The sequence below is a fragment of the Podarcis erhardii genome, assembly GCF_964252035.2.
Source record: "Podarcis erhardii genome assembly, chromosome: 5".
Classification (NCBI taxonomy): Eukaryota; Metazoa; Chordata; class Lepidosauria; order Squamata; family Lacertidae; genus Podarcis; species Podarcis erhardii.
Genome location: NC_138509.1, coordinates 19,347,400 through 19,375,335, shown reverse-complemented (window position 1 = coordinate 19,375,335; position 27,936 = coordinate 19,347,400). Strand labels below are relative to the sequence as shown.

The 27,936-nt window shown below is 42.1% G+C and overlaps 1 protein-coding gene across 14 annotated transcripts in view; it reads right to left on the bottom strand.

Moving 5' to 3' along the window:
- ZMIZ1 (zinc finger MIZ-type containing 1) overlaps positions 1–27,936 on the bottom strand; it is a 365,870-nt gene that overhangs the window by 47,611 nt on the left and 290,323 nt on the right. For all 14 annotated transcript variants that reach the window (XM_081864244.1, XM_081864249.1, XM_081864243.1 and 11 more), the window contains one exon: positions 5,808–5,943. In XM_081864244.1, coding sequence (XP_081720370.1) covers positions 5,808–5,943 — 136 coding nt within the window. The remainder of the gene's footprint in view (positions 1–5,807; positions 5,944–27,936) is intronic.

Sequence of the window (27,936 nt, the reverse complement as noted above, 5' to 3'; positions counted from 1 at the left end):
TCTGAAGACGCAATTATCTCTGCATTGCCCAGTCCATTATTTAAGATCTGCCAGGAAAGGCCTTCTTGCTATATGTGAAATCTGGGGACCTCGTACTTGGAACAGGGCCTTCCTGGTGGTGGCAAGCCAATTGTGGAATATTCATCCCTTAAAATCTGGATGATTAGTTTTATGCATCAGCAGAAAACATACTTCTTCCTACCAGATTCTGGCAAGGTGAAGCCATTTGCCTTGGCAGGCAGATCCAACATCCTCCTTGCCGCTGTCAGCCCCACGGACCTTCAACCATGCTGCCGCCACAGTGCTGCTGCCCTCACTGCTGTGTCCTTGTTGCTGTGTTGTGGTGGCAGCGCACACATAGCTTAAGGCAAGGGTGCAGTTGCGGTGGTGGGGCTAGAAGCAGGGAGGGGGCTGGCATAGTGGGGAGGGGGACATCTTGCCTACAGTGGCTAAACATCTTGGGCCAGTCCTGCTCTGCACCTTAGCTCCCAACTACATCCCTTGAATCCCTGAGTTACGAGTCCTCAGGAAATGGGACAGTCCCACCTGCACCTGCTTCCTAATCTGATCTGCATCTTAGACGCAGGTAGATTCCTCATTCAAGCAAACATGGGTCTTCATGTGTTATATGATGCGGAGACATAGGGCATGCACAACACATTATTACTCTTGTTGTGTTCCTGTCTGAAAAGGGCCTGAGCATCACTTCATGTGAAGGAAAACCACGAATAGATTCACGTAACCATTTTTCTTGACTGCAAATCACTTACTGTCCTCAAAACTGAATTGGGCCATAAGAGGAAACCATTTAACAATGTTACAACTCATTATTAGAATCCATATTTTAATATTTTCTTTCTCACTCTTTTTTTTAAAAAAATACAGATGAACAACAGCACCAAAGCAGCCTAGCAGCCTACCCCTTCGCCAAATAAGTATATTCTTAACATTTATTCACCCAACAAAATTAATCTTCTCAGTTAATGTTCTCCGTGCTTGATTAATCTAGACACTAGAGAATGCTTGATTATTATTTTTTGAGGGGGGGGGACGAGGATGTAGTGGGACCTTAATGAAAACCACCAAGTCCCACCCCCTGACTTGCTTTCAATTTTAGCCAAATTGTGCCCACCCTTTTCTAGAAGCCTTCAAAAAGTAGTAGGTAATTTGGCAATCAAGCACTTGATTTCTGTAGGCTCAAATGTGTTGTGAATCAAGATCTATGCAGCCTCTCAGTTTCACTATCAGTTGAGGGAAAGGGAAGAGCGAAGCAGGTGCTTATCAAATGATTTTACCAAAATAAACTATGGTTTACATATTACAGGAATGCAGTAAGTCTAAATTTAGCTTATGAATTGTAAGCACTGATGTCAGCTGTGGATACAGTTCCACTTCCAGGTCATGGTTCTTTCTGTATTTTTTAAAAAGGTTATTATGTTCTAGATATGATTCAACAAACCACATAATCAAAGGGGTTCTTCCTATGACTGGTACAAAAATATTAAAGCAAAAGGGAGTGAAATGGCCAAAATCCCTTCCTTGTCCTCAAGCTTGAAAAGAACACCTATATATTTCAGATGAACTTCATGGATGCCTAATAATGCTAATAAATAATAAAGCCCCTAATTGAATTAGTAGTTAATTTCATCTTCCATTTAATTTTCTCAAACCTCTGGAATCAAATCACTTGTGTGTTTTTTTAATTAAAAAAAAACCTTCATCTCTTTATTTTAATCAATTCTGATTTCTCTAAGAAAGCATCCAAATACGATCACTGGTTGTAAGGAAATTGCCATTTAATTAATATTGAAGGCAAATTTGGGGATGATAGGAGATAAAAAAGGAGCCAAAAATACTTGCGATAACAGAAAATGCTGCAATGAGCAGCTGTGTGTTTGCAGACATTGTTACTGACACTGCAAAGCATTAACATGTGCTATACAAGCTGCAACAAGCACCTTACTAAGTGTACAAAGCACGACAGGGTAAGGAATGGCTCTGAATGACTACTAAGTAGATGCTCTTGTTGAAACCAGCACAGGGTTTGGTGTGCGCCTGCCTTCTTTAATTTACAATTGTTTTTAAAAGCTTGATTTCGGCAGAAAATTATGCTCTAATTACCTGCTGCCAATTGAGTTCACATTAAGCATGTCTAGGTCTTCACCTGACCATGCAAAGGGTTGAACTACGGGTGGGGCACACAAACCCTGCCCCCAAAGTCTCTGAACTTACAACTCTTCTCTTCCCTGTCTTATCAGGGTTCCTGATCGTGGACTGGTTCAACGGAATGCACTTCGAAATCCCCTTCAGACCTTCATGCTAAATGCACAAAGGTCTGCAGAGAAACCGTGTAGTAGCTGAAGCAGTTGGAGCTGGATATAACATTCACCCTGGTTAAAATATTGTCTCTGCCACATACTCTCTTGCTTCAGACAAGCCTTCTCATGCTCCTCTGCAAACTGACCCGGCTGATGTGGGGCTAATTTAGATAATGCATGGGAATTGTTTTGAACATTTCAAATGTACAACATAAATGCAAAATATACATGCTAGACCTTCCTTTTTCATCTTTTCATTATTTTTTAGGATCAAAAGGAATACACTGGGCACAATTCAGCAATTTTAATTTTTTAAAAAAATTCTATATTGCCCTTAATTGCAAGTGATCCCAATGTAGTAAACACACAATCCATTGAAATCAATGCATAGCCAGGCCACAATTGGTTTTCAGTTATGTACCCCTTCTACAGCTCACTCAGTACACATAACCCACAAGCTACTTGAACATTTATTCTGAGTTTAAGACTGCAAATCCTAAAAAACAACAATACTCCCAGTTCTCTCTTAAGATAACTTACTAGATTTACAGAAAAGCTTTGTCATCTAAGCAACTCTGCCTCCAGAATTTAAATCTACACTTCAGCTGGGGACCATAAAATACTTCAGATACTGTTTTCTCTGAACATACTATTTTCTGTTTCAGTTAATCTGGGAATTATAGCAATAATAATTGGTATATTTAATATAAACATCAGCAGCTGTATAACTGAATGCTGTTACCTTAGACCTTAGAAATCACATGCTCATTACACAACGAAGTTTCTGGGGGAAAATGGTACAAGTGCAAAATGTGCTGAATGTTGACATTCTCATGTGAATGCTGATAATCTCAGATGATGTGTATGAATGTCCAAATGCAGAAATGTCATTACTTTTCAGACATTCACCACTGCATGCTGACAGGTGACTGTCAACATTTGAAGATGTATTCTTGAGCTTTCAAATATTCACAGAATTTGCCTCTGACAATCAATCTGAATGTGTGAATGTCACCAAAAATTGGAAAGTCGCTGTAACATATTGATGGTTTCAGGGCACTAAAAAGTACCGTATTTTTTGCTCTATAAGACTCACTTTTTCCCCTCCTAAAAAGTAAGGGGAAATGTGTGTGCGTCTTGTGGAGCAAATGCAGGCTGCGCAGCTATCCCAGAAGCCAGAACAGCAAGAGGAATTGCTGCTTTCACTGCACAGCGATCCCTCTTGCTGTTCTGGCTTCTGGGATTCAGAATATTTTTTTTCTTGTTTTCCTCCTCCAAAAAGTAGGTGCGTCTTGTGGTCTGGTGCGTCTTATAGAGCGAAAAATATGGTACATATTTTTTTCAGAATTGAAAGATCTATTTATAATATCCTTAGAAAGAGGTACTGTGAACTCTTTAATATAACTGTCAGCTAGAACATGTGGATATCACTTCCTTGCGATCATGGCCCTCAATTCTTCTGCTAGGCACCCATCAACATTTGTGGCATATTTCATATATTTTATATTCATGCAACTGCCTGGCTGCCTACTTCTAGCCAGTTCTCCAAGCTTTCTTTGTCCTAGAGCTACCACCACACATACAGGGAGAAAAGGATCGCCAAGCTTCCATTCTGTGCAACTGGGTCTCTTTCCTGTAACTTTGGAATATTTAAGAGAACATGCAATAAATATGCCCCTGGGAGCTTATGTCCTTGCTGATTTTTTTCACTCATCACTCAAGTGTGCATGGGAAGGAAAGGGGCAAAAGAGAGGGGAGGGAATCCAGGTAACTTTGACTAGGCAGCAGGAAAAAAAGGACAACACTCTGATCTTTTGAGTACAATTATAATGAGGGCAGATCACAGAATATCCTCAGTGAGAAGCTTGTAACAAAAGACGACAGAGAGAGGGAAATTTGATGGGTTTGGTTAAGTGACTCTCATGACAATGTGTGCTGTGTTAAAGTGGGGACCCTTCATGCCTTGTGGTGTAACCTTGCCACCTTGTGCTGCTGATAGGGTTAAGTGTATGGAGGGATTGTGGATCAGCAAGTAAACAGGAGAGTCTTAGTCCTGCGGAATGCAGGATCCAAAGTGGATGGTGGGGCTAGAGCAGGAAATAGGGGGGAAGCAAGTGATACAAGAGAGAAAGGCAGAGAGAGGTGTGAGTGAGCTGAGTGGCCAAGGACTCTGAGCAGGGCCAAATGAGAGTGGAGGGTGCTGCAGACCCACTTCCTTGCTGACCTCACCTCTGCTTTTTGGGGTACATCACCCAAAAATAATTCAGAAAGTTTCAGGTAGAGCTTACTTTTCCAAATGCTCTCTCGACCTGCTTGTTTGCTCAAAGGATGGAGCAGAGAAAGGGGAAAGAGGGCACCATGTTGAAATAAGCAAGTTCTCTGAATGCCTTGAATTAACAGAAAGAAAACCTGAGATCTTTTTATTTAGGAGGGGAATATCTCAGGTTATTTTTCAAACCCAATCCAAGAGTTTAGGAAAATTATTTGCTCTGCCCACCCCATCCCTATACAAGCTACTGGAGAAGTTTTCTTCCATTAGCTTAAACTGACAAGGATGGGGGAATCCTACAGGAACAAAACCTGAGGCTGAAAGAGGGGCTACTTTCCTCCTGGTCCTCAGCATGTGGAGGGAGGCCCCTCTGCCTCCCACATCCTCATATTTCAGCCATGCAAGGTTTCCAATCTCCCCACACAGATAGAACGAAGCCACTCCATTAGCTTGCATAACTTTGTCTGGGGTGGGAGGAGGAGAAGCACGCAGGGCAAAACTGCCAGTTCTTCTCCAGCTTGGATTTCCATCTTAAGTGCCAAAGTGCAAGCATTTGCAGCCACTCACTCCTTTCCATAACCCCCTATACTGATTGGTCTCATTTGCATGCAACGCTGGCCAAAATCCATGGTTAGGGAATTTGGCCGATGAATGCAGTTGAAGAAATCTCCACTTGGCTCTTCACTTCCTAGAGCAGGGAAACATAACCTGGGACAGCTGGTTTAGTGTTACGTATGAACCAGTACTCATGGTTTGTTGGAGAGAAACAAACCATAAGCTCTGGTTCACATGTTAACACTAAACCAGCCGCTCCTGGGTTTGTTTCCCCACTCCAGGAAGAGAGGAGAGGCTTGGGCGTTGGCTCATCTCCCCAAGTATAATTCCTGGCCACCAATACATCTGAACATGGCCATTCCACACAGATCAGAAATATAAGAAATAATTTACTAAATAAGAGGAATTCAGCTATGTGGAATCCAAAGAGGCTGAGGTTCAAGTTTGATCAGAACACATACTCATGCACTTCACATCAGTGCCTGGTGCAAACGTAGCAGAATTATAGCCAAGCTTCCGAAGATGCTTGGATTTCTATCGCTCTTCCCTGCGTATAAAATGCAGCTATTTCCCCTACTTAGCAGCAGGCATTCCAGTTACACCACCAATCACAGTAACTAATGCTGTGTGTGCTCTTGCAGGGCAAAGGCCTGCATGGGACTCACCTGTGTGAAAGGGAGGGTTTCATGGAGCTCATGGGCGGCTGCATGGGGAGCTTCCCAGGAGGGTCGTTTTGCCGACTTTTCTGGTGACGCAGCAGCAAGAGTCGTCCCAGCTCCTCACACCACGACGAGAGCAGCGCTGGAAACAAAATCACAAAAGCAATTGGAAGAATGAATTCTGCATCACACACACAGATGGATAAGAATATTGTTTAGATATTTACCAATATAATGCTTACAATAAAAACAAACAAACAAGCAACTCATCACCCCTGACCATTGGCCAGTGGCGTAGCGTGGGTTGTCAGCACCCGGGGCAAGGCAAGTAATTTTCGCCCCCTAACCCATGGATTTTAGTAGGGGCAGAGAGCTGCGAGTGCGAGCGCGCCCCCCCAGATGTTGCGCCCGGTGCGGCCGTCCCACCCTGCACCCCCACGCTACGCCACTGCCATTGGCTATAGTAGCAGGGGCTGATGGGAGCTGGAATTTAAGATCATCTGGAGTGCCACAGGTTCATCTCTGATATAAACTGTTTTATTAAACTTTAACCTGAAGTATTCTGCTGTAATTTCATTTGCCTTGGTGATTCAAACTGTCTTGGTCCACCAAAATTGTGTACCATAAGCCTCTTCTTCCTTCATTTCTGTCCTTTCTAGCCTTACCACTTTATTTGAAATCAGAATAGTCTCCAGTTAATATTTAAAGCAATTTTTAAAATGCAAGGCTTTATTTTAGTGTTTAGCACCCTGAGAAATGACTACATTTCATGGGCTGCGCCAAGTTTTCGAAAGCAAAATATTATCAGCATGAAAGGAAGGCTTTGGCAACTCCTCAGATACTCCTCCCCCACCCCCATTTTCCACTGTCATGTCTTTCAACATCATTTTCTTGCCAGCTACATGGTCCCAGACCCCCAGAGATCATGTAGTCAGCATGATGATGTCACAAACCCAGACAAACAGATTTGGATATGAGAAAATGCCACCATGCCCACTGATTTAGAAGTGAAGAAACTTCGATCTCAATAGTTGCTGGTCCCTGGTTTAAAAATGGGTAGGTATAACATCTGAAGGGGTTGCTCAGTGAGGAAGCTCACTGTTTTTTCTTTCTTTTAGAATTTCTATATCCCCTCTGCACTTTTAGTGATTAATCCCTTAAAGACAGCATGCACACTATGCTCTGGACTAATGCATTCTAAGCAGAGAGAACTACTGTGAGCTCCTTCTCTCTATTAGCCAAAGAATCTGTCAACAAGCATTTGATCAAATTGTGCTCACCCTATATCCCTGGCACATTATTACTAATGTGCCAGCAACAAAGGGTACTCACCCTCCCTCTTTCCCCTCTCTTTTATGTTGCCTGGAGATAACAATCACTATCTAACATTACACTGTGGCCACTTGAGTTCTGAGGGGGAAAGCAGGGGGAGAAATGAACAAAGTGTTCTGGAAAAACTGTAAATGCAGCCAGTGTTGGCATAAAAGCAAATGCAGAGCACCTCCACACAAGCTGAACGCAATTACGGTGGTGTCGAATGGAAACCATCCATCTTAAGTGTAGCTTTGATGCAAGGGGTGAGTTGTTCCTCAAATGTGAGCATATAATGCTCTCAACAAATAAAGATAAAAGGAGGAAGCAGTCTAATGATTCTGTGACATGAATCTGCAAAGGAGTGCCAGTAAACCTGCTTTGCAGTGGGAGACAGACAAGGGGAGAAGCAGGAGAAGGAGTGGCAACACCAGAATACCACCTGCTTAGCTGAAAGAAAGTTTCCCCTCACCCAGCGTAATCAAGGTGAGATCAATATCCATGAAAGTAAATATCTGATTCATATATGTTGCAGCTGTGAAACATCACAGCATGGCCCTCCTTTAGCTCAGTGTTTCCCAACCTTTTTGGGGCAAAGGCACACTTGTTTCATGAAAAAAATCTCGAGGCACACCACCATTACAGCCCCGTGACGTCAGCGCGCAGCGTCACGCCGGGAGGGACGCACGAAAGTGTAAGTTTCAATTTTTTCCCCTCCCCCTTGCCTTCCTTCTGTGCCAACCGCCAAAAAGCCAAGAAAAAAGCCAAGACTTTAGGGCAGCAGGTCGACACGGAAGAAGCTCCTACCTAAGGACAGGTGCGACGGCCGTGTCCTCTTCTGCCACACTTGGCAGCCCTGCCTCACGGTCGTGACTCCCACCCTGATTTCTCCCCGCAGGTCGAGCGGCACAGGCAGCCCAATGTGTCCAGCCCAGACACGAGCCCCGCTTCCCCACTCTAGATCCTGAATGCGACCAAGTGCTCTGGACTCCCGAGCAGGGTGGGAAAGAGGACTCGCATCTGGTAGCCTCCGGGCTCCTCGCCTGCTCGAGGGATGGCATTGCAGGCAAGCTGCCGGCCGTCGCCATCGCCGCCCCCTCATGCGAGTGGACCTGCCTGGAGTGGTGGGCCGGGGGAGGCTCGCTCTCTGTGGGGATGTGGCCCGCACGCGCGGCCCCGCTTCCTCCTGCCCAGGGCTGAGCTCCTTACCCGCGATCTCGGTCTCGCGCACGCGGATCCCACTTATTCCGAAGCTCGCGCCACTAGCCGGGGCTCTCACACCGTGCCAGGGCGAGGCGGCGCGGCCCACTGAAGTCATCGCGGCTCGCCGCTGCCCTCGACTTCCCTGTTCCCTCCCCTCCCTCGGGTCGCCGTGGTTACCGAGGACTGCAAGCTGCTCGGGCGAGCGTGGGGCATTAAGTGGGAGAAGGAAAATTAAAATTAAAACTCGCCCGAAGGCCGCCTCTCCGGATATCTTTCAAATTTTTTAATTTTTCCCGCGGCACACCAGGCAACGTCTCACGGCACACTAGTGTGCCGCGGAACACGGGTTGGGAAACACTGCTTTAGCTAGATGTGTCATACATCTGTGTTTGTGGTAGGTGGCTGTTTGGGTTTTGTTAAAGGAAGAATTTCAAGGAAGAGAGATATTGAAATTACTCATTGCCATCTTTTACTTCTGGGATTTCTGGACACTTGTATGAAGGCAGAAATATTATGACACCCATGGTGGGGGGAAATGGCCTCCTGTGTTAGCAAAGTCTCAATCCTGGAGTACAAGTACTTGGGGAAGTTCTCTTGCACAAGCATCACAGAAATCAACAGGAGCTCTGCATGATCTCCCACTCTGCTGTCCTTCAATGCAACATGAAGCACATGCTTCTCAACTTAACTGGTGTTATTTTATTTTTAATATTAATTGCCTCTCCATGTTAACTATGAGCCCATAGTTATGCCGAGGCATTGAAAGCACACTGAAAACAGCTAAAATGAACAAATCAGAAGTGCATTTAAATGCAACAACTCCAAAAACTGAGTTTCTCAGTTACACTAATCCTCAGCAAAGACTGAAGGAGGCCAGCCTCTCCACAGAGGGCAACAACCAAGGCAACAGTATCCTGTGCTCTCATTGGCTAGTGTTTCTCAGTTTTTGGCAGGTGTACTAGTTAGAGACAGAAGGGAACCTTGGCCCCCAGAATTCAACCCACATGTGATTATTCCTCCAAAGCACCTTTATTTCTTGCCTGCTCCCTGGTTATAATTACAATTTCATTTATCAACAACAAAATGGTCCAAAGCCACAAGTCTCTTTTAAAATGTGTGTGTGTGTGTGTGTGTGTGTGTGTGTGTGTGTGTGTGTGTTGATTACACAGCAATAATGAGGGGACATAAAACAGTAAATGCAACAATGCTCTTAAAAAGTCCTGAACGTATCTAACAGTGGGACTGAAAACCCTGCAAAGAATCTTTTCCTCTACTGAAATGTGAAATGGTGTCGTTATTGCTCTTTTCCACCTTCTCCAAAGTCTTTGCGACTGAACATTAAATGAGCATAGACCGGAAACAAAAACATATCCTATCTTCTCCCACTGCCACAGAAGAATGACAGGGAGGAAACGTAAGAGTTTCCAGACCACTCTCTGCTACAGAAGCCTGCCTCCACTGTACCAGGCTGCATGTGGCCCAGGAAAATTGAATACACACAGGCCACCCACAGACCCATCTGGTGCAGCTGGATTTTGGAGAACATGACCATGCTCTGCCCATTCCAGTAAGATGAAACAAACAGAAAATTAATTTGCAGATTACTCTATTCATCTTTAGCATGCTTTAGCTGCTGCTTTTTAGGCCCCAACTGTATTTAGGCACATCTCATCTCATTGAAACTCAAAGCACGAGAAACTCAGTATCACACTATAATGAACAGATAAAGCAGCAAGCACAAAGGACAGCCGCAGATGGTGCCAACAGTCAGTTTCTCCTTCTCACACAGAGCAGCCAAGCAGCTGCGTTTCCCCCCTTCCCCCCTTTATAAAACAGGAGCACAGATTTTACAGATGGACCCTCTCAGCTCTACTTTCTGCTGCAGTTTAATGCCTGGATTTCAGCCCATTGCTATGCTGCATTGCTTTCGGCATTGCAGAACTGAACATTAAGAACCATCTCCCTCTTGACTTCCTTCCCTTAAATGAAGAAAGTTGTCCTTTTGGCTGAAGCACTCAAAGACAGCCTGATCTCCACCCCACCTCAGTGGCCACCCCAATCCTTCAGCCACCAAGGCTTCCCCTGTACGTCACAGGACAGGGAAAGGTTGACAGTTTTAAAACAGTCCTACAATAAATAATCCGCAAGGTTGATGGGCACAAGAGGTGGCCAATTTTTCACTGGATAAAAACTCAAGACATGGTCAAACTTGGGATGCTAACTGATGCTTCTGGATAAGTGTTTCATTTTGGGGGAATTAAGAAAGAAAACGGAGCTTATTTGTGTACAAATATCTACTCTATGCAACATTAAATATTGACAGTTGAGACCTGCTTGTCAAACAGATGAAAAGGGGAGTAATCGGTGGAGAGATTAAATACCCTAATCTATTTTGTGCCTAAACAGGTACAATCTTCAGTCAAGCAAGAAAGAATCTAGAGGTTCATCACCCTGTCTAGAAAAGTGGAAGGATCGGACAGTACAGGTTTTAATGGATTGTGCCACGTATTGCATAATGCTCCTGTATACAGAAAACAAGAAGCCCACAGAGAAGACTAGGCCAGAACCCTCCTCTCTGATAGATGGCAAGAATTATAATTCAAATCCACAATTCCCCACCTCAAGACTGAAGTAGTTTTGAACCACAAGAGCTCCGTGCTCGGAATGAACAAAAATTCTAAACTGCACCTGAAAATATTTCCCACAGGATAGTACAGTAGTCAGCTAAGTTTTACTCAGTGCAGATATATTGAAATTAGTGAGCCCAATTTAGTTGATTACCACCCATCATTTTGGGGTGAACTAAAGATGAATTAAATTCATTTTGGGACAAAACTTTGAATGATTTCTAGTTCGTCTTCCAGTTCATCCCCCCCACCCTTTATAGTATTATAGTTCCAATACTATGTTTATATTAGGGCTATTAACTAATCAAATACTGTTTATCTTATTATTCACCTATCTTTTAACCAAATTAAAATAGTTTAAAAATGTAAATAAATTTGCATATTACTCCAAACCTCAACATATGTGCCCTTTTGATATTAAAAGAAGTGTAAGACAATTGACAATTTAATACACAACTATAACCATTGTAATTTCCAATTACAGTAGGCAAAATAGTTCGGAAAAATAGAAACAAGGGCCTTCTTAAACTACAATCCCACCAATGAAAACTTGCCCTTCTTGTTAAATTTTTCCTGAGCAATTAATCAAGCTTGACATGATTGATCTACTAACTAAAGCTTGAAACCTTCTTTTTTAGAGATCTTTAAACAAGGGTGTGGTTCCCCAGTGACCATTCCTTCCTTTCAAAATGAATACTTCAAAATGAAGAGCTTACATCTGTTTTCGTGCTTATTTTATGAAACAAAACAATGGGGGCAGTTAATGCCTTCAGATCAGGAGATTTAATAATAGATAGGGCCAATAAATTCCCCCTTTTTTTTGGGGGGGGGGGAGGCAGGACCCAGGATGAATGGCAAAGAGGCTCAGTGACCAGAAGTTACTGCTAAATTTGCTAATGTGCGCCAAGCTAACACAACACATGTGACTATTGATTCTGGAACCATCAGGCATAGCTGCTGCGCTGCAAAACGCTGTGGTAAGCATCTATGAGAGACTAAATGAACGAACGGACTCCCTGGAAAGTGAAATACAGAGGCTCATGGTGCTAATCTATTTACCCATTATGATACCCTAGTATTAGTTACAGTTTATCACCTCAGTAAATTACCACCTCTTGTTAAGAAACGTGCTTCAAGGTGCGACAAACTGTTATTTATAGGCGTACACTATATTTACAGCTAGAAAGGCAGGTGAGGAAGGGGCAGGACAGCAGCTCAGTCATTTCAATGCCTTTTGCTTCCCAGGAGACAGCGGGGAAAGCACAATAGGATTACAGCTTCTTGCTGCGGTTAAGCTGCAGCAAGAGTTCAATAGGCAGCGCAGCACTATTTCCTTCTTGGCTGCTCCAGGAAATCTTTAAAGAAGATGCAAGGTTTGGTTGTGATAAATGCATCTCTGCATTGATTGCTTTTCATTCACAGCAAGTAGAGCCATCCTATGCTAATGGATGCACTGCTATAGGCAAAACAAACCAATAAATGCTTCCACCCCCCCTTTAATGGCACCTTTTACAGATGTGCAATGCTGCATACTGCACAGTGTACTTTATTCCATGGAAGATTGCTGAGCAGTTGCAGAAACGGTTCACACAGTTGCTGCATCACTGCGAAAACTTAAATCCTGTTTACAAAGAGAGAAAACAGAGCAGCTTGGGCAAAAGAGCGCTGTCTTGGTCACAAAATAGTTGCAACGTTTTAAGTGCGATACTGGAAAAATTCAAAAGACACTGTCCGCCAGGCACGAATTTCAAATAGCTATGCAACAAAACATTATTTATTTAACTTTCATCTTTATTATCTACCCCTTCCTCTGAGGATCACAGAGTTATGGGGTTATACCTGGATGTATGGCAGCCCTACAGAATGCCATTTATGAGTTTATATTATATAAACTGGATTGCCATTATCCAGAGAAGCCAAAGTGGTGCCCTTCAGATACTGTCTGACTCCAACTCCCATCAGCCTCAGCCACTGCTCAGCTGTCGTGTAGCATGGGAGCTGTCGTCCAACAACAATGGGTGAGCACTGTGTTACCCCTGCCATACCCTACTGCCAAGAGGTCAGGAAACCTGGCAGACACCTCTGGACCCTAGCCCACTGCCCCACCCCACCCCACCCATCTACTAACACTACTGATGCTCAGCCTGGGTTCTCAGCCACATAGCCGCTTGCTGGCTGTCCCAGATGGAATTTAGAGTCTAATGTTAGACTCTAATCTATATCTAGACCCTTAAGTAAATCACTGTTGGGATGTATTTTCGAAAGATACCGAACAGCCAGGACTCCTGCAGTGCTTGAAGTGAATGAAATGGCAGGTGCTCAGCACCTTTAAACCACAAGCCAATTTTCTGTAAGCACCAATATGGATTTAAGAGCTTAACGGCACACACATGGATTTCAAAATTTGCTCTGTCTTCAGCAGATTACTTATATATATTACAATGGCAGAAGGGAAAGGGAGAAGGGAAAGTCTAATAATGGCCTTTGATATGAATTTTCCAGAGAAGTATTCCATAAACACAACAATTGTATATGGCAACAATTATTAATACACCTCTTCTTTGAAATGTGAAAATACAATGGGGGTGCATTAATTCCTATTAATTCAGAAGCATAAGTGTTCAAACGGGGAAGGGGACAAGTGTTCTATTGCCAAATTCATTTTCTGAAGCATCCAGGCCTCAGCCTCTCTGACCTGAGCAAACCTTTGCCTCAGACTCTCTCAAAAACATAAAATGTTTGCTCTCCCTGTCAATTCATGGACCAACAAGGACAGAATCAGGCAGCTTACTCCCATAGGCTCCAATTCCCATTTCAGTACACAGATCCTATTTGACACCACCTGGGTGGGATGGCCTCAACATGCTCCCACTCCTTCTCTGAAATGGGAGTTTGAGTTGAGGCAGAAAGTAGCCCATATTTGATGGGGAATTTCCCTTGATGCCATATGGCAGGCACAATTAACAGTTTTCTGGCCTGAGGGTAACATGTGCTCAGAGGGATGTATTTGAGCAGTGTGTATATCAGACCAATACACACTCTTTCACACACAAACTTGTCACATGCACATACATAATGGGCACACACACAGGAGCTGATCCATACATATCTTTAGAGGAGGAAGACAATTGCCCACTCAAATGATAAATCTGATGGCTGGGGAGGGGGCTCCACCCACTCCTGCACTGTCTACTTTCCCCTTCCTTTTTACAACTGATGCCCAAATTGGGGGGGGGGTCACCATCCTTATTCCTAACATCTTTTCTTAGAGCACCCTTACCCAACCCAGTGCTCTCTAAATCATGGGCAGGCAAACTAAGGCCCGGATCCAGCCCAATCACCTTCTAAATTCGGCCCGCGGACGGCCTGGGAATCAGCGTGTTTTTACATGAGTAGAATGTGTCCTTTTATTTAAAATGCATCTCTGGGATATTTGTGGGGCATAGGAATTCATTCATATTTCCCCCAAAAAATATAATCTGGCCCCCCACAAGGTCTGAGGGACAGTGGACCAGCCCCCTGCTGAAAAAGTTTGCTGACCCCTGCTCTAAATGTTCAGACTACAACCCCCATCAGCAGATTTGACAGCAGTGCTGGCTGGGGCTTCTGGAAGCTATACCTGATGGAGTGCACCAGGCTGAGAAAGGCTGCTTTTGAAGCTGCTGACTACAGCATTAACTGGGTATTGTGTAAAATCTCATCATGTGCTGCTTCATACACAGCCAGAACAGAAAAGAAGACAATTGATTTCTTGGGCAGCTCTGTTAATTGACATGGCATCTCAATCACTGGGGGGAAAGTGTGTAGCTCTGAAAGATATAGATTCAGAGAAAGAGGTGAGATAGGAAGGCAGCACTGAAGAATGCAGAAAGGATTCCACATGCTTTAAACTGCAGGACCCAACATCTTCCTCCTCCTTTAGATTCTGAGGTAGGTGCCAGGTCAGCAAATACAGACATCAAGAGCTTTGAAATTACTTAACAAGGCCAATATTTCAATGGAAGGTGCTGGTGCCTTCTAATTCAGGGATGTGTGGATAAGAGACTCAGATCCCATTATTAAGAAGGAAAATATGGAGGAGAAACATAATTTTTACCATTAATTGCTGCCACAGTGCTTGACCCAGATGTACTTTTTAAAATATCCCTGGCCTGTTTCAAACCATCAGTGACATCAACATAGTCAAAGCCCCTTCCCTCCGAACTGCACAAAGCATCCCAGTTTATTTTGGTTTTTTAAACATAGGCACACAAAATCTGAAGGAGCTTCTTCACAGCCAATGGTACTATGGGCCTTTGGTAACCTATGAATTTGAGATGTGAATCAAAAGAAGTTGGAACATACATAATCAGTAATTGATTTGTGCTTTTATACATTTATATTCCAACACCCAGTTTCACTTATATTTAGATTGTGAGGCTGGTCAGTGAGGTTCCTGGAATCATGGGAGAGAGGGCAATAAGGTATTAATCCAACCAGCTCAGTATTGTCAACTAGGACTGTTACCAGCTCTCCAATTCTCCAGACATGGGTCTTTTCCTGCCGCACCTGAAAGATACCAGGAATTGAACATGGAACCTTTTTCATGCAAAGCATGTACCGTATTTTTTGCTCTATAAGACTCACTTTTTCCCTCCTAAAAAGTAAGGGGAAATGTGTGTGTGCGTCTTATGGAGTGAATGCAGGCTGTGCAGCTATCCCAGAAGCCAGAACAGCAAGAGGGATTGCTGCTTTCACTGCGCAGCGATCCCTCTTGCTGTTCTGGCTTCTGGGATTCAGAATATTTTTTTTCTTGTTTTCCTCCTCTAAAAACTAGGTGAGTCTTGTGGTCTGGTGCATCTTATAGAGCGAAAAATACGGTAATCTATTACTGTGCCGTCCCCCAAACATATAACCCACATGGCAAAGGCCAAGTGACAGAAGATGTACACCAATCATCCTTTTTTTAAAAAAAGGCCTGGTGGTAAACAGTGCCATTCTTGTAGGCAGTGTTGCATGGTAACTGGCATTAACAATCTGGCACTCAATAGCAGTTAACATGGCATATACAGTGTCCATATTAGCCAAGCTGAATAATTAGAACCAGACAGGCTGTTGGCAGCAAATGCAGGATGCTTGCCGAAGTTTCAAAGCATCCCTAATTAGGAGGCAGAGCAGATAATGAAAGACACAACTCAGCCAAGTACAGGATCTTAGATAATTATTATACCCAACAAAGGAGATAGCAAATGTAAGAAAGAGACCATATGCGCACGTATGTATTTCTACCAAAATATCACGGAAAGAAATAGTGTGGCAGATAAAACCTGCAAAGTATTATCAGTATGAGCAGGGAGTAGACATCTAGAAGACAAGCCATGCCATTAGGCAAGAAACATAGGATGGTTTGTTTACGTTTGGAGGGCTAGTCCCATACAAATTAGGTATCAATAGTTGAAACAATAAAATATGGGGTGAAACTGGGGCATAAATAATGTAAATGACTGTCCTGATAGGTTAAAGAATTCATCAAGGGACTTGAACCTGGCATTACCTGGAAGCTGAACCTGTTGTGGGCATTCCAAACAAGGAATGCCTTAGTAGATCACCTAGTCAGCAGAGGAACTAAGATAAGACAGGTCACCTAACCAACAGAGGGTCTAGGAAAAGAAGAAAGCACAGCAGGAGATCCCATGTCCAAATAAATGCCTGCTCTCCTTGTGCCCTCCTGAGGGTGTGTGAGAGAGAGAGAGAGAGCCCAAAGCCCACACCAAATCTCACATGAGGGGAAAATTCCAGGAATAAAGGAATATCTAGAGACTCAGAAAGAGAATCCTAGGATGGAGTTACAAGTCTGGTGGCAAAGCTGGATTGCTAGTCCCATGTCTACTGTCAAGCAGGCAAAATGGGATCAGACAGGTAAGAGGGTGGTCATTTTCCTCTGCAACCCACCCCTCTCATCCACTGCCCCCCCCAATTTCCTGGGGTTCCAAATGTGTTTACTGGGCAAATGGGAGGGAACAGCCATGGGGGAGGTTGCAGGAGAAAAGTAGCAGACGAGAAAAGGAAATCCTATATTTGACAGCACGAATCTAGTTTGAACCCAAGGCTTCATTTACATATAACCTGGGATCCTTGGTTGCTCCCACAACGGGGAGAGTCTGTGTAGAAGCTTCCACCCACATGGTTCTGCTAATAAAGAGATTTTAACAAAATGCACACAAGTGACACCTGACCCTTTATACAACACCTGACCAGAGACAGAGCAACTACAGAAGAGGGAACTACAGTGGTACCTTGGGTTACATATGCTTCAGGTTACAAACTCTGCTAACCCAGAAATAGTACCTCGGGTTAAGAACTTTGCTTCAGGATGAGAACAGAAATCGTGCTCCAGCAGCACGGCGGCAGCAGGAGGCCCCATTAGCTAAAGTGGTGCTTCAGGTTAAGAACAGTTTCAGGTTAAGAATGGACCTCCGGAATGAATTAAGTATTTAACCCGAGGTACCACTGTAGATGATTGGTGGTAACCATAGGATTCTTTTCCCCAGGCTGCTGCTTTTCTTTTGCAATCCAATCTCCCCCCCCCCCCCACTGCTTTACAAATATATTTTTTAAAATCTCTACAGCTTAATTTGTTGAACAAAAAGTTTGCTCCCCCTGGAATAAGAATTTTAATTTGAGAACATGGCCTACAAGAGCACAATAGCTTAAGGCACTTGCTGAGGAAATATTCTTATTTGCTAACATTTAAATAGGCTTAGCTAAGCATGGTAGGAGGAGCTCATTACAAGCACTGCTACAACATTCAGTCTGACAGGATGCTATTGATTAGAATATGAGAGACATAGTAAAGCAATATAACCATTAGAGAAACAGCTCAGATATTTCAGAAGAACGATAGTGCTGCAGCTCCTGGATCTCTTTGTCAGGGCAAGAAGACGAGACTAATGATTTCAGTGACTGTGCTCTCTAAAACAGAATATCGTTAATTTGACCTAGGCAAACATTTAAACACTGCACATGCTTTTTTGGAAGTGTTTTCTTTTAAAATGTTAAATATGAGAAAATGGACATTTAAATGTGAAAATGATTATCTCCTTACCTAGAAATGAGAATTTGGCCACAAGCAAAATATACAGAAAAACTGGAGCTTCGTAAGACATATAACACAATATAAAAGAATAGCAGGTGGGATACACTTCTATTCCAACTTGTTCACGAAGGACTTTCCTGGGAGAAGCCCCAATCTGGTATAAATCTTGAGTGTGTTTGCACTCCTACCCCAGCCTGACAAAAGCAAGCAGTGAAAGGGGTAAACTGGGTTTATTTGAAGGTGACATGTCCTGATACAAGGTTCATAAAGTCATACATGGCGTAGTGTGCAGACAAAATAGATAGAGAGATGTTACCCTCCTTTCCTCATTAAGACCAGAAAGTGATTGGTTGGAGATTTAGGACAGACAAAAGGAAGTACCTGTCCACACAGCACATAATGAATTAACAATGAATGGTGGCCAGTGCCTTTAAGCATTTGAGGGAATTCAAGGGGAACAACAATGACCTCTCTCTGCCTAACTGGTTCCTGCCTCTAGGGGGAGTAAAACCTAACCTCAAGACTTCAAAACCAGACCTTTAAATCCTGAACATCCAAAATAAATTTATACTCTACTGGGGAACAGAGTCAAACAAGATATACTGGTCCCTATAATAAATACTAATTCACCCACAAACATTAGCAAGTTATATAGTCCTAACCTTAAACAAACGCACATACATGTACCTTAAACACACAACACGATAGGACATTAAGAATGATGCTGCTACATGCCGTCAAAAATATACACATTTAATAAGTTATACTTCTAGACTTCCTTGAGTGATTCAACAGAACATATTAGATGCCTCTCATGAGCATCCTTTATTTCATTTAAGGATGAGAGGGGAATTATTATTGCAGATCAAAAGTTGTAGAACAGTTAGAAAATTAAATAGAAAAGAAAATGACCAGTAATCTTCAAGACAGGCAAAATCACAAAGTGATCATTCTGGAACCTGAATTTTCATTTATCCATCTGCTTTATAAGCCTACCACATCTTAAAGATGGGTAACTACATATTTTACATTATTCTCCCACCTTCTCTTCTTTCTCTCAAATAAAATAGACAAGACACATATAAAAATCCACCCCAATACCACCCAAGTATCAATCATGAAAACCCAGCCAAAGGTATTAATATTCTATAAACAATAGATAGGTGAAAGAATAGTCTGCTAGCGTGTTCTGGAGACTTATAAAGGGGTTTGAACTGTCTCTTTTCCCCAAGCTGGTCCAGGACACAAATTTCCTTCTAAGTCAGAGCTTTCTAAACCTTTCATGTTGGTAACACACTTTTTCGACATGCATCATTTCCACGACACAGTAGTTCAGTTTTACTACCAAACCAGAGGTGAAACCAACCCCTTTCCAGCCCCGAAAGGAGCATGGGGAGCGTTCGCATAACACACCTACACACTGCAGCCGACATACAGTTTGGAAAGCTCTGTTCTTATCATTTATTTCTTTTCATTTATTTATTTATATTTTAACTTATCTTCCAATTACAATATTGGGACACGAAGGGTGCTTAGAAAATTTCCAGTTACAGATAGGTAGCCGTGTTGGTCTGCCATAGTCAAAACAAAACAAATTCCTTCCAGTAGCACCTTAAAGACCAACTAAGTCAGTTCTTGGTATGAGCTTTCGTGTGCATGCAAGAAGTGTGTATCTGAAGAAGTGTGCATGCACACGAAAGCTCATACCAAGAACTGACTTAGTTGGTCTTTAAGGTGCTACTGGAAGGAATTTGTTTTGTTTAGAAAATTTCCAGTTTATATACAATTTTAAACAAGGTTTAAACACAGACTAACTGTGCGAGCCTATACCAGTTTACTCAGAAGTAAGTCCCACCTAATTCAATGGGGCTTACTCCTAAGTAATCTTAACGTTTTAGCATCCTAATACCTCAGCATCCTAACATCATGTTCAAATCCTGGTATTTCTATCTCATTCTGATGCTTGCACCATGTGCTAATTAAACCCCTTTTCAGATTGGTTGTCCACTTCCCATAGCTTCTATATGCATTTTCCCTTGTCATTCATTTACTCTGTTCTAAGTAACAATGTAGAAGATTTATGCATTACTTGACTGAATGCCAGATTGCCCCTCTCCGTCACTTAATTTCCGCCATTGCTATCTTCCACCCCACCACAGACTCTCTGTCTATTTATTTGATTCGTTTGTAAGCTGGTGTAGGTATTACTTTAGGATCCGTATTCTGTTGGAGTAACTGGACATGGAAGGAGTTAATTTCCTTCATGTACATAAATCACCCCAGGTGCAAGGTGAGCCAAGCCATTGCTTTGGTAACAGTTCAGTGCCCTGACTATATCTGTGGTTAATGCACGCCAGTTCAGCACTGTCTGTTGGTCTGCTGTTTGTCCGTCTCTGTGTTAGTCAGTTACTTTATATTGTATGCATCTGTATCTGTAAACCCCACAAGCTGTATATATATATATATCTCTGTCCAGAACTGCTTTACTGAGCCTTATCTTCTGCAGCAGTAGACTATCTGAACTGGTCTTTGCTTCTGTCTGGTGACTGGTACTGGGAGCAACTTACACTGCCTGACTATCTTACTTGAGATTCCCAACACCGTATCCTGTTCAATGGGTTTCCACCTCCCACCATATATCATAAAGCAAAACTTGCTGTATATGTTGGACCATCTGGCAAAGAATTTCCCTGCCAGCAGCAACCATTGATATAGATATGGATGGTAGTGGTTAACAAAATGACTGGATGGCAGAAGAAACCTTTTGGTTTTGGACTAATGTGGTTGTTGTTTTTACCAAACCCCTAGGCTAGAACCCAACACTTTAAAAAACACGCATGCATTAAAAAGTAATATCGAGGACTGCACAAAGAACCATTTTAATGGCATTTAAGTATCATTTTTGTTCCAGATTATCTACTACAACCATAAATGCCACAATGAATTGTCAAGTGAAAACATAACTGACCAGTATTACAAGGGGAAGTAGGTAGGTAGATATTTAGTTTATCTGTTTTTCAAAGAAAGGAAGGTGTGTGTATGTGAGATAATTAGAGGCCTTCAAAGGGGAGAGAATGAAAAGAATGAGTCTATTTAATTCAATGACTGGAAGAATGAGACTATAATGAGGCATAAAATCATTTTATAAAAAGGTAAATTGGCCTTTCATGTTCAAGTAGTCACACAATAGAATGAACTGGCCATTGCTGTGGAAATTAAATAATGTAGCAGAACTAAACAGAGAAACCTAATACTTGAGCAAACAAAATGTTAATATTTCAGGAATGAGCAAACTGCTAATTTTTATGGGACTTTCAAGCACGTGTGAGTGTGTTGCATCTTTTGCAAATGTAGGAGTCTACAGAGCCCCCAAACTCCCTATTCCGTTGTTCTTATTTTCTCTTTTCAAAACATGAAATTAATATTTTTGGGGGAAAGAGATATGAAAAATAAAAAAATTCACAATTATTAAATAATGAAATAGTTACAAACTTTTTAAAAAACTGGAAAGCCATGAAGAAAACACAAATGCACAAGGAAACTAAATTTGGATGCAACATGCACAGTGCATGTATGGCCTGGGCTCCCAGGGATTAACAAAAAACCTCTAGCAATTGAGAAAGACTTGAAAAGTGCCCTGGAAAACTATGAGAAACTATGAACTGAATTTTGACACGCACAGCAAAATAAACATATAAATAAAATAAATGCCAACCATTACACCAGAGTGGCCTGTAAATCATTTCATTTAGGTCCTTTGAAGTTTCGTGTTCTTTTTTTCCTTTTTTTGGAATAGCCACATATGATATATATATAAATGAAGACTTCACTACTGTAGAGGCCATTGGCTATTAGAACAGTACATTTGATATAGCAAGAGGAATCTGCTTCATCAGCATTTGCCCATAATACTCTGAAACTGTTGCTTTCAACAATACTAGAGAAGTAGTTACGGTAGTTACATATGGGTGCCACCCCTGAGAGCACAACAATCACTGACACAATCTCAGTACAGGGAAAATATCCAATTACATCAGGAGGTTACACAGATATGCAGTTTTTAGGGCCAAATTCAGTTATCCTAAAACAAACAAAGCCCAAAAATAAAAAATCTATTGAGCCAGAATCCCTCTAGAATGATGATGCCCAGGTCAAGGATGACCTACTGAGCATTTATAAATATTGCATCGTTATTGAAGATACATTGTGGAAAGAAACCCAGTGCTCCGTGAGTAAGTCCCTTTGGTAGGAATACAAGCAAAAATTGTCTGCAACTAAATGGAATAGATTCTTCCTAGGTTGTAAGTAAGGTACTAAACTAAATGTTTAGGAGATAATCAAACATGGTGGCCACAGGAGCAAGCGGTTCCATAGCCAGCTGCCATGTTAGTGATCAAACAATGCAAGGTAAGCACTCTAGGTCTTTGGCAACCGATGACTATGAAAAATCTGTTTGATTTCCTAAGTGAGGTGAAGTGCGAAAACACCCTTTTAAGTGCAGGTTTTCAAGTCACCTGCCCTAACTCTGCTAAGATTTTGACACATCTTGGATGAATTTGGCATGTAATTCCGCAGTAAATCGCAACAATTGTTCTGAGATTTATTGCTGTACTTTTCTTGTCTACATGATTATATCTTTGGCTGAAGCTTCCAGGCTGTAATTGTATGGTAACTCAATGTGTTTATGACTAGTGCTTATAATATCTTTGTTTCCTAAGGCATTCTTGTTTAACAAACAAGTATATAGTTCATTGGTAAAGAATAAACATACTAACAACAGTAGGTATAATGTTAAGGTATAAGCTTAGGGAAATTAACTGGGCAAGGAGGAAATGCAAAATTCAGTGCTGCAATTTTATCTTGCCTTATGGACAGCATGGTCAACCTGTCTCTGCTTTGTATGATGTACAAAAGAACACCCCATTTAAGCTCCACAGACTGTTAAACAAAATCAAAGTATAGAATTATCTTGCCTGCATGAATTTTAGATTAAAGCTTTTTCTTTTTCTTTTCTTTTTTTGGCTCAAGGGTCACACTGAGGGTTCATTGCCGCCCCTGACAACCACATGCCAGCAAACATCTATGCATACACTCACATGTGTGCATGGAGTTGCACACATCCATTTACGGTACATATGCACACACACATACACAAAGCGAAGGGAGCATACACATACAGACAGATAGACGTGTGTGCCAAAAGTGGCACACATACACATTCATACATTCAGGTATGCAAACAAGCACACTCACTCACTCACTCACTCACTCTCACACACACACACACATATACACAAACAGAAATGAATTAATTGTCTTGGAATGGTTTCTTACAAGCACCAACAATGAATTTCAATTACAGCATAGTTACAATAATGAACATGATTTTCCTCCCCCTACAAACATACTTTTAAAACGTTAGTTGACACAAATTTACTTGTGGGCTTACTTAAATGGGCTTACTCACAGGTAAGTGTGGCTAGGACAGCAGCCTTAGCTGCCTTGGAATGATTTACAATGGTACCCGTGTACATCATGCTTCTAAGTAAGAGACAACAGGTGGAGTAGGTGCCTAGATCTCTCTTTAGAGTGGTGGGAGAGCAGAACCGGATGGGATGGTACCTCCTTGCATTCTCACCTCCCAGTTGTCTTTCCTACCTTCCTGTCTCTCTCCACCACCTTCTGTCTTTGCTGGGAGAGGCAATCTTCACCAATAACAACAAAGAGCAGTCAAAAGTTGCAAGCATTGTGATGCCTTCTGCAACAATTGAAAGTGATTGTTGAGCTTTGGCTGCCAACAGCACCACAGGCAGCTCCTGATTAGTGCTATTAATAGTGCACCTGGAAGCTGCAACACTCAGTTTTGGCGGACACGTTTTGGGGTGCTCCTACAAGCCCCAGTTCACAGAAAATTAGCTCTCTGAGGGCAATTGGAGAAGCCCAATGAAACACCTGACACATTTGGGAGGGAGAGGAAACTCATCCTCCTCTGTGATAAGTTTTGATTCAAAACTGGACCATATCATGAGACCTACTGTGGGCTGCTGCACCCAATGAGCCACTAACATTTTCTCTTTTTTCCCAATCAAGGATTTTGCTGACTGATGAACGTCTATGTGTACTGGTTTCAGGTGTTAATGTGTATATTTTTGTCATTATTTTATTTCTTACTCTGTGCTGCTATGAATGTTACTAACATAAGGTGATACGTTTTGTCAGTGAAGGGAGGAATGCAATTGTTTAAACAAACAAATAGATATTGATAATCTGATTCTGATTACAGACAAAGATTAGCAGGATATGTAATATGGACACTTGCCACTACTGAGATTTGGCTTCCCAAAGTCCCTGATGTTGACAGCTTTAGGACATTGAGTCATATGGACAATAAGGTTGAAGGGAGACATTTCACAAACTCCCTCTTTAAGAAAATCTTGTATTTAAAAAAAGAAAAAAGCCCCAGCTATTGTAATGCTGTAGGCACAGGGCTGTCTTTGAAGACCATTTGGAGGCTACAGTTGGGTCCATGAGATAGTCCATTTCCTAACAGATTCAAATGTTCAGAAAACATACAGCACAATCCTCATGAGACTGTGACACTTCAGAACACAGGTGGAGGGAATCAAAAGCCTGGGTTTGTTTGTTTCTTTGTTTGTTTATTACAATTTACTATGAAAATTGATTACTATTTATTACAAGAGAATGTGACGGAATTCTCATCCAGATAAAAGCTATCTATTCTTAAATTGGGCTCTATGCAATAAAGCCAAAACATTCAACAGCTACCCTTATTCAGCAGGATTAACATTTTATAGCTTCACTTTGCTTAATGTATCATCTGTAGGAAACCGTGGCTGGGATTAACGAAGTATTAAATAAGGCAAAACATGAAATTCCGGAAGAGATTATAAAACTCTAGAAGTAGTGAGTGATCAAGCTTAACTGGACTTTGAAAACAGAGAAAGAGTTCTCCTTGATGGGTTTTTCATTAGATTAAAACCAGATATTTACTCACCATTAGAAGAGGGGGGAGGGGGGAGAAACCCATGATTACAGAAGCCAAATAGAGGGACAAAGAGACTTTAGAGACTTGTTCGTCTCTAAAGAGATATTCGAAATGCTTTTTGAAACATAGTTAAACAACCAGCTGGAGGAAAAGAAGAACTGAATACTGAATTTATTAATTCATAGCAAAATCATAATGTAGGTTGATGCTTTAAGAAACAACCCCCTTTATATTTGTCAGTTTTCACATAAGTGATTTTCCTTCTAGTGTAGGCCTCCACAATCTGCAGGCTGCCAAATGCTGTCCTCAAGCAACGTTTTATAACCTGCCAGTTGCTTAACAACCTCCCCCATTTTGCAGTTCTAGCTAAGCAACAAACCCTTAATAAGCTGCCACCCATAGCTGGTGGGCTGCATTGGAATAGTGGGCTCACAAAGGCCTGCTCTAGAGGTTTTTTTGGGGGGGGGCCTAAAATAAGTTTATTTATTTTATTTTAATCTCTCCTGGAGGTTTTCTGATCCCTAAAAACTCACTCATTAATACAGAACCTGAATTGATCAAATGAAAAGAAAAAAATCTTCACCTCTCAAGTTTGATCTAATGTATTCAAGCCAGTCTACATCTCATGCAGAATGAGGTGGTAGAATTCTAAATAGCATCACTTCGGATGCAACTTCATATAAGGATTGCTTACCCTTTAAAGATGCAGTACAAAACATGCTTAATTCTGGGTGGGAAATCACAGGAAAAGGTGCAATATTTAATTCACAATAAAGGGTACCAGGTAAAGCCTGTTTTGAAATAAAAATACATGGGGCAACTAAATAGAGACAGGTGCAATGATACCATTATGTATAATACCTTTTAAGGCTCCCTGATTCTGCAATAGAAAGGAAGCAAAAGTTCCAAGAATGGATAGCATAAGAGAGAATGGTGGCTCTTGTATTTATATCCTGCTTGTAAGCTCCTTGGGGCACGTTCCTGCCTTGCTACACTGTAAATTGTCAAGTACATTGGATAGGGGCTATAAGAATGAATAAATAGTAACACCACCATCATGATCTACAACACAGCCATAGGTCTTCTGTACCCTTCAACAACACTGCCAAAGGAACCTTTTTCTTTCTCCCAGTGGTCCCCAGCAAAACCTTTTAAAGCGGAGTTTGGCTCAGAGGCATTTTGGTGGGTTTTAAAATCAAGTGATCAAACCTATCCAATCTGCAGCTGCTCAAGTGTGCATGTGGCTCTGCTAGGGAGGCATCTTAAAGATAAGCTGCAAAGAGCAAGGAGCATGATGCCCTCTAATGTTTTCCAAAGGTCATGGAACTCCAGTGTCATGAAATGATTACATAAAGAGGATCTGTAGATTCTTATCTCCTTGCAGCGTTTCAGGCTATTCAAAGCTTACTGGCGCACTAACCATGGCTTATGATATAACTAAAGAGATACTGCCAGATAACAGCAGAAATAATGACATGAGACAGGTAGCTGTTCACAGCAAGGCACTGAATAGGGTCTATAAGCAAGGGCTTGTGGGGATGAGCTGTGTTTGCCGTTGCAGAAAGTGGCTGCACAAATGAAGCTTAGCCCTATCCTTAGACAGTTGTATCAAGACGGCAGCTCCACAGGCAGGGGCGTCACCTTTTGCATGCAAAACTTCTTGCATTCCTGGCTGTGTGTCTATATATTTGCAGATTTTGTATCTTCCTGTAGGCAATGCTTCCTCAACTATGCAGAGACCATCAAGGGATGCTGTGGAATCTGGTGCCGAAAATATGGCCTGATGTGAGAACACAATTAACAGAGTTGGAGAGACTTTGGATCTACTCTGGACTAGCTGTTTGTCGACTGAGAGATTAAGCACACTTCTCTTCCAACATTTATCTGGATTCTCTTTGTTTGTTTGTTTTGTTAACAATGCATTTTTACCAGGGTATGATACAATCTTGGAATTACTTTTAGAGTGATTTCCCTGGTACAAGTGGATGGTGAAGACAGGAGGAATTAATCTGAAATCTTTGCCCACATCTCTGTATTCACTTATTTTCCCCACTTCCTTTGCATTACAAATGATGCTTATCTCAGCAGCGCAAATCCAGAAGTTTGTACAGAACAGAACAGACAGTGTACCCTTGTAGTAAGTACGTCTGGAAGCTTTTAAACTTCCAAATCTTGTAAGTCTCCTGGAGACCAGGGCAATTAATTCCCTTTTCCCAGATAAGTTAGACTAACAGCAAATACTGTTACCAGGGAACTCACATATATACAGTCATTCATATTCATTCTCATCTCTCTCTCCCTCTCTCCCACCCACCTTTGGAAAAACCCCACCTGATGGTATTTAACAAATACCACCCTGTTGCAAATCCTCCCTTTAGGGACAAGCTACTTGAGAGGTTTGTGGCAATGCAGCTGCAGAGATTCATGGAGAAAATTGATTATCTAGACTCATTACAAAGTTGGGTCTGGGACTGACTCTGCTTTGGTCACCCTGATGGCTGACCTCTATTGGGAGGGGACAGCAGAGAGTGTATCTCTTACTAGATTTTTCTCATTGGTTTTTGATCATTGTATCCTCCTGGTATCAGAGGTATTGTTCTGCAGTGGTTCAAGTCTTATCTCCAGAAGGCAGCATTGGATGAATGCTTTTCAGACCCCTGACTCTTGAGCTATGGGATGCTGCAGGGCACTACATTGTCTCCAATGTTATCTGACATCCACATGAAGCTGTTTGGAATTGGGTTTTTTGAGCAACATCTGAATCAGGATTGGCTGAGAAGAACCTGGACTGGTGTCTAGATGCTGTGGTAAACTGCTAATAAACTGAGTCTGAATCCTGGCAAGATGGAGGCTCTGTGGGTTGGTGGTTTCTAGGTCTGGGAAGTTGGTAAATTGTCTGCCCTGGAAGGGGTC